The sequence below is a fragment of the Manis javanica genome, chromosome 14, assembly GCF_040802235.1.
Source record: "Manis javanica isolate MJ-LG chromosome 14, MJ_LKY, whole genome shotgun sequence".
In the NCBI taxonomy this organism is placed as follows: Eukaryota; Metazoa; Chordata; class Mammalia; order Pholidota; family Manidae; genus Manis; species Manis javanica.
Window position 1 is genome coordinate 45,424,569 of NC_133169.1, and position 10,390 is coordinate 45,434,958.

General features: G+C 36.7%; 1 protein-coding gene across 1 annotated transcript; it reads right to left on the reverse strand.

Moving 5' to 3' along the window:
* Positions 1 to 221: 221 nt before the first annotated feature.
* Positions 222 to 2,172, reverse strand: LOC140846006 (olfactory receptor 14C36-like). Its single transcript, XM_073221438.1, has 3 exons — positions 2,101 to 2,172; positions 740 to 1,183; positions 222 to 656 (listed from the first exon to the last, which is right to left on the reverse strand). Exons 1-3 carry the CDS (start codon positions 2,170 to 2,172, stop codon positions 222 to 224), a joined length of 951 nt encoding a protein of 316 aa, XP_073077539.1.
* Positions 2,173 to 10,390: the final 8,218 nt, after the last annotated feature.

The following is a 10,390-nucleotide window of genomic DNA, read 5'->3' on the forward strand; positions in this document are numbered from 1 at the left end:
AAACAATAGCAGTATTTAGCAGTAATGTTTCAGGAATGAGGGAATGTGTGTTTTTGGAGAGGAAAAACAATTATATTTTTTTCTATATTGAGATGATATACTGATTGTCACTTAGAAATAAATCAAGCCCTTAAAGTTGGAAATAGACAAGAAAACTAATATTGAAGCATTTTCAACTCACCTCATCAAAGAGGAAATGCATTGAAATAATGATAATCTTCTTAATAAAACCTTCTCATAGTTCTCTGTACAGCCTCCTTTATTTGCTGATTTCCTAGACTATAAATAACAGGGTTCGAGAGGGGAGGGACTATACTGTAGAGCATGGATGTGACCGTGTCCTGAATTGTGGGCGGGGTGGAGCTTGGCTTCACACGCACGGCAGCGGCTGAGCTGACAGACACTGTTACCACAAGGGTGTGAGGGACACAGGCGGAAAAGGCCTTTCCTCGCTCTCTTCCGGTTGGAGCCCTGAGCACAGTAGCAAATACGTAAACATAAGACACAGCGATGAAGGCAAAGCAGCCACCTGCAATCCCCACAGAACAGACAAAAATGGCGATTTCATTGCTGAAGGTGTCAGAGCAGGAGAGCCTCAGCAGGGAGGGGATGTCACGGAAGAACTGGTGGACCACGTTGGACCGACAGAAGAATAGCTGGAATGTGTTGTACACTCAGTGTGGAACCCTGAGTTGACCCCAGCACTGAGGATGGAGGCCAGGGTCATCTGGACACAGACCTGAGGGCTCATGACTGCAGGGTAGGAGAGGGGCAGGCAGACGGCCACACAGCGGTCGCAGGCCATGACGGTGAGAAACAGCAGCTCTGGTAAAGCGAAGACAAGCACCAGGAAGATCTGAGCTTCACATCCAGCTACGGAGATCACCCCACTGTCCAGCAGTAAGACGACACACACCTTGGGCACAGTGAAAAAAATGTAGCCCATGTCCAGGACGGACAGATTCCTGAGGAAGAAGTACATGGGAGTGTGAAGACCCTGCTCAAAGGTGGTTACCATGACGATCAGAAGGTTCCCCGTCAGGGTCGCCAAGTATATCAGTAGGAACAGCACGGCGTGCGAGGCTCTGAGCTCCAGCACATCTGAAAATCCCAGAAGCACGAATTCAGTCACCATGCTAGAGTCGGAGAGTGTTGGGTACTTTTCTTTGGACATGAGTAACCCCTAAAGCATGAAAAATCCAAGGATAGAAAGAATTAGACTATGTATGTTTATCGACTCCCATGTATCCAATTTTATTCTATCTGGTATTGAGTAGTATGAGAAAATATTTTTTTTCCTTCATTTTCCCTGCTTATGTGCCTTATTTCCTTGTTTGAGGTGGTACAGAGTCTATAAGAATTTGGGCAAATATTTACAAACCTGTTTATAACTTACTATAAAATTAGTATGAGTATCAAAGGTTTGCCTGGAAGATTGAGTTAATATAGGTCATTTCTATACATCCTGTCTCATTAGAAGTATTTTATAAATATTAACACATGGTTGGTTGATGGAAAAACAGAATCTGACTACAGATTGGAGGCTACCCTTTATTAGATACCTCAAAGCTAGACTTAGATTCACAATCCATTCTCTGCATACCAGGCAGAAAAACATTTATGTCCACTTCTACCACTAGGGTTTTGAAACCCATTTCATTTGGAAATTTATCTAGAATTTTTCTAATAATCTCCTTCTGACCAGCTACATATACTACTTTCTAGCAATTATTACCATGTTCTCTCTTTATTTTGATGTTTAAATCCTGATCTTCTCTCACTTTCTTTTAAAATATGTTTTATGAACTTCTTTGTAGATTTTTTTCTGTTCCTTCCCTCATATAGATCCAAAAATCAACAAAGTGAATATTTAGAAATGCTTTTATTTGTTTTGATCACTATATTTAACTGAATTGTTTATACATTATGCTTTTTAACACTCATGACTCTGAAAATTGGAAAGTTTATGTACTTTTAAGATTAAAATACTGGTGAGTTAAAAAGCCTCATAAGTTTATTAAGCCGTGAACGTCTAAGAAGAGCAAAGCCAAAGCACACGTGTCTGAGCCAGCGCCCCACAGCTCCGCGAGGGCTCCTCACCCTGCGCAGCCGGATCGGGTCGCCGTGATCCTTTGGACCCCATCTCGGAGAGCTGGGTGCCGTGGGCGCCATGAAATCCCTGTTTTGGGGTGACTATTCAGTCCGTGTGATCCAGAGCCGCAACGTCACTCCGCTGATATCCAAGGTACTGAACGCTGAGTGGACCGTGAGAACTGTTCCCGACCATTTTGTAATGGCCTTATATGTCCATACTCCTGGTCGCTGCCCGAAAACATGGGATGTCTTCAACTCAGGGCTCTTTACTATAATCAAGATTTTAACCCATCTCGTAGAGTAACGTATCTGTCCCCCAGCCCAGTTCAACATCAACATATCCATTAAAAAATTCTAAATGATTTTCTAACAGCATTTAAAGAATTTTGATACAAAATAATTCTTATATATTCACTCTTCTTTTCCCATTTATCTGCTAACTTTGGGGAAATGCAGCTCACCGTTTTTAAGGCTGTCACCACCTCTATGTTTATTCCCTTTCCTATTCCACTGATTGCAATTTTCTCCCTTGAGTGCTTTTATACTTTTGACACTTTATTGATAGTGTCATATCTTCAATTTGGTTAAAATGATTCCTAAAATATTTTTATGTAGCTCTGGCAAGGTTATGCCATTTTCCTTCTGAAGATTGAGGTCTTTAGAAAACTGCTTAGTTTTTCTTCACAAAACTTTATATTTGGTCCTGCTATACTGTAGAAATACAATGAGACTTCACAGTTGGAATGCAAAATCAAAAACCTTTTTTCTCCCTCACTAATCAATCTTAGGTTTTAGATTGAATTTCCATGTGTCTGAATAGAAGAGCTGAAACTGCAGCACTGGGGAAATGTGTCTTACATCCTAGCTCTGCTGAATACTTGCATTACAGCTATGGGTTGGCTATCAAACACCTTTGAATCATAATTTTCTTGTCTAGAAAATGATCTTACTTTTCCCATAAATTTAACACTTGTAAAATATTTAAAATAAAAGAGGTCTACAAAATAACTGGTGAAGAAAAATGAACAAGAATAGCAAATCACTGAAAAAATTATTAAGCAAGCTATCCTGTCAGCAATTTAAATTTCTGTATAGTACAATTTTATATATATCAATTTTAAATCAATGTATACAGTAAATAAAACTGTTTCAAACAAAAAAAAAGGAAAAGGAAAACCTAACATTCTGACATTGCTAAAGAAACTCTCTCTTAAATAGAAACAGACTTTTGTAAAATGTCCCTATTTGATTTAGAGATTGAAAACTGAGACCATTAGTCACCTGAGTGTTTTTCTATTCTATTCTATATTTTCTATTCTAATCTCATTTACAGACTTTCTCAAAAACAAGTGAGGAGTGCAGGAGAATCCAGGAGAAATTCATGGAGAAAGGTGAATAGAGGGAAAAATAGATTAGTAACAACAGAGACTCACAAATTATTTTCTTAGATAGTATAAGTAAGCCAGAATCTGAAGAAGGTGCAATGTTTCAGTCATTGGCAAGGATGAAGGTACATTTCCTTGAGATAACCGAGTTTCTGATAGGAATTGTTCTGTTTTATAACAAGATCCTCCATGTTTAACTTTAACGTGTGTGCTTGTCAATGGCATTAGAGGAAACCCCTGGGAACACAGCTCTGAGCACCCATAATAGTGGGTGCCCAGGGGCAATGCAGGAGACAATTGGTTTTAGAAAGTGAGGGAACCTGAATGTATTGTAAATAAACTCAACTATTATATATCAAGAAATACTAGGATACTTGAACCTGTCAACACACTGATAAAGATCACAGACAATAATTTGAACAGAAGGAGAGTCTCAGTTCCACTGACATTTTGAGGGCTCCTAAGGTGAAATTTTGTGGGTCATGGAGACCAAGGAGCAGAGGAAACGTTCCAGCGTTCCAGCAGCCACCTCATGACCCCGCATGGAAGACAGCGCCCGGGGAGGGCTGCCTCCAGGCTTCGTGCGTGCAGTGTGAGCACATTGACCCCTGGGTCCTCTTCCGCTCCTCTGGAAACCAGCCTTAGATAGATTCCAGGAAAGCGGTGCTCCCCACTCTTCCTCAGGGTTTCTGTCTGAAGAATGGAGGCACTTTCACAAGCCAGGACCAAACTCACAGGATTTTTCTAATGGACAAAACAACACAATTGAACTGTCCAATATGTCAGTGTTTTAAGCCAGCACAGGGAGCCCAGGGCTCCGTGATCTGTCATTTCATCACTTGCACCTCAGTTTCTTCATCTGATAAGTTTACAGGGTGCCCACCCTTGTTGGCCTCTTGAAATTTTGACACAATGTAATGTATACAGATTTCAGATTAGTAACTAACACATGGTACATGTTAGAATATGATAATTTGTTTAGTCTTCACAATTAGATTATTAGTGGATCACTGGGATCTTGTCAGGAAAGTGGAAGCATTTTCCCAAGTTCTCAGAAAAGCTACTTACATTTCCATTAAGGATGCCAGCTAAACGTACCAGGGCTAAGACAATATGCTCTATGTAATATTTGTGTTGAATTTTGACACACTGTTGGTATGTTTGGTTATGTATCAGCATATAGATTTTGTATCATATGAGTGTTACATTTTATGTGCTAGTGAGGAATATGGGGATTGTTTTTTTCATCTCAGAAAAAAGAATGGGACAAAGCAAACACATACTCAAATATAAAAAGGAAATAAAATGAAGATTTTCCACACATATAAGTAAAACCAAGCTCATCAAAAAGAATCTCTAAAATTAAAGAAAATCCAAAAAGAAAAAAGGAAGTAAAGTAAAAGAAAAATAATTACTACATATTGAGAAAGATTTTAAATAAAGTAAATTGAAAAACACTAAACAGTTTCAAAAATAGAAAGGTTAAAACAACTGGATTATGAATTTTCTTTTAAAAAAAGATTGAGAAGAAAAAAATAGTAAAGACAGTAGTTGAATGTGCATCAGTGAAAACTAATTTAGCAAGTGGAAGTTAAAGTCAAAGCATATGCCCTGAATATCATGAGAAAGAAAAAATATATGTGTATAAAATTTTAAAAATGATAAAATACATAGAGAAAATTATGCAATAATAAAACATCTGTCCCATAAAACAAAATAAAACCCCACCAATTTGAATGATTTGCAGTGCCTGCCAGTTTCAGTTTTGTGAATATCTTCACTATCACTAGATGCACTGACCCTGGAGTTGCCAAAGAGTGACCGCAAGTACCCCCTGCAGCCAGGGCAGCCTGCTCAGCACACCACGTGCGACATTCACAGCAGGAGCAAAGAAGACAGGCTAACATGACAAAATGGTAAAAATGATTTCTGAGATAGAAGGAGAACTTGTCTTCAAAGTCAGAGAGGTAATCAAGGAACTGGGCTGGATAAAGCACACACAAATTTTAAAAAAATCAAACTATGCATGTCATAATAACTGTTATGTAAATTAGTAACATGGTAAATTATGTAACAGTATGTTATATAGTAACAGTAAAGAACACAAAATCTGTGAGAAAAGAAACAAAATACATATAAACAAGCTGGCTTTGCATCCAATATTATATTAGGCACATTGGATTCTAGAAAGTAGATAGATTACCAAATCTTTAAGGTAGTAGTGAGAAAGTAAAGAATTAAAATATGAGGCATACATAACATTAAAAAGATTACCACACACAACATTTTAAATTTATTACTGTAGCATTTACACTAGTAAAGAAATAATATATTGGTTGATATGTGTTTTATAAGAATGTAAGTTGAGCATAGAAACAAGTTAAACTTCTAGTCACACTTAATGTTTCATATAGATTTGTATATGTAACATATTTGTAAAATCTGATATTAAAATCCTGAATCACCATAAAAATGGGGAAGCATAGGAAACAAAAACAAAATGCAGCATATTTCTTTCTGAGGAAAAGATGTGTGTGTTTGTGTTTCTGTCTTGCCATGACAAATAAGATTGTAAGGTAAATGGACATCTTCCAAACCAAATAAAAATAATAAATGGGAGGCAACACAGATTCAATTATTCAAATAAAAAGTAGCACTTTCATGAAAACTGAACAACATGAAAGAACAGCACAGAGAATACAGTCAAAATTCTGGAACGCCTTTCTATGTTGACAGGTAGCAACTCCAGTAGTTAAGCAGAGCATTTAATAATGTAGATAACTCTCAAACTAGCATTTGCATGCTTGAAACTAATATTACATTGTATGTTGTTATACTTCAAAATAAATAAATAAACAAAGGATATTAAACAAATGCAAATGAAATAGTAAAAACATGCAAAAATGGATCAAAATGTATAAATGTGACCATGGAAGACTGATTGAATTTGATCGAAAGGTATCAGCATACTGAGTAAATTAGTATGATCTAAATATACATTATGTATGGAAGGCATACTTAAAAAAACATATCCAAGCTCATTCTGGGTGTTGGATAAAATAAAGGACTGAGTCATGATGTAGCATTTAATGGAATATAAACCAAAACACTGAAACAGAAACACATTGGAGGGGAGTTAAATTGAGGAGAATTTTCTGAGAAGGAATAGTTTTTGTAGAGAGAAAATATTCTTAAAAGTATTGGTGAAGAATGTAATCCAGAAGGAGAAGCAGAGTTTGTTAGGATTCTTAAAAATGTGCTGCTGTCTCACCAAACAGGATGAGATCCCACAGGCCTGGAGTCTAGGCAGTACGATAGAGCAAGGCAAAGACGTTTGGAGCGTCAGGCTAGGGTGGATACTAAAGGGCTCGTTCTAGGCAATAGCTATTTCTACTGCATAGGGTTAAAGATTAAGTGAGAAAATCCCTGTGAAGCATCATAACAGGAACAATGAAATCAATTAAAAATACCTACTAAGACTTCAATCAGGTACCTACTAATTACAGTAAATCATATCTTTCCTCTAACCCAAGGAGAGCCAATTGAAAAAGAGTGTAAAAAGAGGCCTCCCGCAAAAAGTGGCATCATATAATACATAGAAATAAATATCCCTAAAATGTGCAACTTCAATAATGTAACATTTTCCAAACTCCTCAAATGGACATAAAAATGTTGAATGGAAGTATCAGCATAGTAAGCATAGAGAGCTTAGATTTTATTCAAAATAACTGATAATCTAAAAGCAATCCCAATAGGACCTTTCTTAATTTTATTGTTCTTATAATCATGGTTCTTTTATTCCTGAAGTTTTCTCAAAGAATTAAATACAGAGCTACCAAATGATCCAGCAGTTCCACTTCTAGGTATGTGGCAAAAGAAATAAAAACAGGATCTCAAAGAGATATATGTCCTCTCATGTTTCTTTCCACATCACTCACAATAGCCAAAATATGGAAACAACCTCAGTGTCTCACAGTGGATAAATGGTCGAAGATTATATTTTATATATATACAAAAGGAACATTCTCCACCTATTATAAGGAAGGAAACTTCCATCCATCACAACATGAATCATCTTAAAAGCATTATCTTAATTGAGATAATTCATACAAAGAAATGTAAAGAATCTAAAAAATCTGAACATGTAAGAATAGAGAGTAAAATGGTGGTTATAATTTGGGAGGAAATGGCAATTATTGATCAAAGAGTATAAAGTTCTGGTTAGAAGATGATTATGTCAGATATCTAATGTACACCTTGGTGATTTTTGATAATATAATGTATTGCGTGCTTAGTGGTTGCTGAGAGAGCATATCTTAAATGTTCTCACAACAAAAAGTAATGATAATTATGCAACTGTTAGACAGAAAAAATATATATGAGTAGGTGGAAGGAGAATAAGCCCAGTAAGGCCCACAAAAGGGACTCAGAGAGTCAACCAGACAAAATAAGAGAGCCAGAAAGGACTCAAGAGTTAATAATTTAATTTGTTGCAGTTTCACAGGCAAGGAGAGACTTGGAATGTTGGGATATTCCCCCAGATAAATAAAAGTCAATCATGGACTTGTTTACCCTGCATCTCATGAAGTAGGGCAGGGAAATGAGACAAGGGTCATGCCATTGTAAACTGTGCTTAGCCTGCAAAAAAGGCCCCGCTTATTCTTTGACTTAATTTATATACAGTTCTTCCCCTACCTCCAGCCCCTAATCAAGTAACTTTGTAACCAGGGCAGGAGACAAACCTTGGAAGTGTAAATAAACCTGTCTGGACAAAAAATGCTGAAGCCTGGAAGCAACATAGTCACCTACAAAACCCTATTCTTAAGACAAACATGAAAGGAATTATAAATCACGTGTATACATCATCCCTCATGATGACCACTACCCAAAAAGGGCCTATAAAACCCCAGGCCCTAAATTCTTAGGTGCATCCCCTCTCTGAGGTTGCCCACACTCCCCTTTCTTGGAGTGTGTAATTTTAAAGATTTCTTACTGCTCAAATTATTACATTTTGTCTCTGTGCTCCTCAGTGGGGTCTTTGTCACTCTGCTATTTCATTCTGTTTTCCAGACTTTAAGCATAAGTGGTCACTCTCTCTGTCCTGCTTCAGACAAGTACGGAGGAGCTCCTGAGAGCTCTGATGTGGGCTTGCAAGTTCCCGTTGCCTGAACGACCTGGATGCATCCGCAGCTGTACCATCATGCTCTCCAGCAGCCTGCCTGAAAATCTCCTTTCTTTGATTTGGGAAGTTCCCAGAACATAATCTCACTTCATCCAGTGCCCTGTGGCTCCCCCAAATCCTAGGTGGTAGGGACTCAGTTCCCATGCCACGCAGATTCAAGGTGACCCTGGCTTTAGGCATTGGCAAGTGATTTGTCCAATGTCCAGCAGTTCAACGCACTTCCTTTCCATCCCTCTGTTTTTCCTTCCTTTCTGCTTTTATCAAGTAAACCTGCCTATACCCCCTTGACTCTGGGCTGCTCTTCCCTTAGAGTGCATACAAATAAAATTTTTGCTACTCTTCACTGCTGTGCCTCTGCCCGGCAGTTCTTTGTCATGGTGGGGACAAGGACCGAGGAGAACACACCCCACCCCCAGCACGACTGCACAGTTGTGAGCTAACGTTCTGAAGGTAGTCATACGGTGTAGTATCAAAACATTGTACACCTTAAATTTATACAGTGTTATATTATATGTCAACATTATCGCAATAAAGTTGGAAAAAAAATAATTTATTTTTTCCTCAATGATGAGTTTTTTATTTAAAAGAGAAACCACTGAAATTGGTAAATTCTACTGTAGTCTTTCTATACTTGTATATCATTAAAGAAACTTCAGTGATCATCTTACTTGACTCCAAATAAATGATAAGTTGATGTTTTTGTTCAAATTTCATAGACATTCTTAATTTATTCTTATAGCCACATATTTCTTCATGATATATCTAGGTATGTATAATACCTATCATATTTTGAGAAATATATCTGAATATGTTTCATTGTATTCATTTAGTTTTATTTTTCAAACATAGTAATTCCATTTTATGCTTGATATTTCTATTTGTTTCCAAACTGATCATTTGATTTTTAATCATTTTTCTCTCATTTTTCATAAGATTTGTGAGCCTCTTTTTCTTGTCTTAAACAGTTTTAGATGCCTATTCTTCCTTTCTTCTTAATATAGTTTGAAATTTTATCTTTCTCTTCTTTTGATTCTCTTTTAATATTTGCTGGGTCAATATTAGTCTCTATTTTTGTCTTATATTTCTCCTTGGATATCTCATGTATGATATTTGAATATTTCACAGATGTAATATCTTAATGCAATTCTTAAAGGAAGATATCTTACGTTTGCAAAAACATGGTTGGACCTAGAGAGTATTATGCTCAGTGAAACAAGCCAGACAGAGAAAGACAAATACCATATGACTTTGCTTACATGTAAAATCAAAACAAAAAGAACAATGACATCAATAGTCACTGAGAAGACACTGGTGGTTACCATGGTGGAGGGTTTTGGGTGGGTGAGTGAAATAAGTAAAGGGGATAAAGAGACATAAAATCTCAATCATAGTATAAATTAATCACAAGGATGAAAGTACAGCATGGAGTGTACTGTATCTGTAACATCTTTCTATGTTAGCAGATAGTAACTACACTAATTGGGGTGAGCATTTAATAATGGAGATAACTGTCAAATCACTATGTCATGTACTTGAAAACAATTTATTGTGAATATCAACTATACTTCAATGTAAATAAATAATATCAAAAAAGAAAAAAGAAAACAACCTTTAGTATTTTCAAAAATACTAAAAAGTTGTAACTTTTCTACTGTGATTATACTATGCTTTTTGTCTCATATCCTTCTAAATTTTTACTTTGGATATATGATGTTGACTAAAAAGGAAT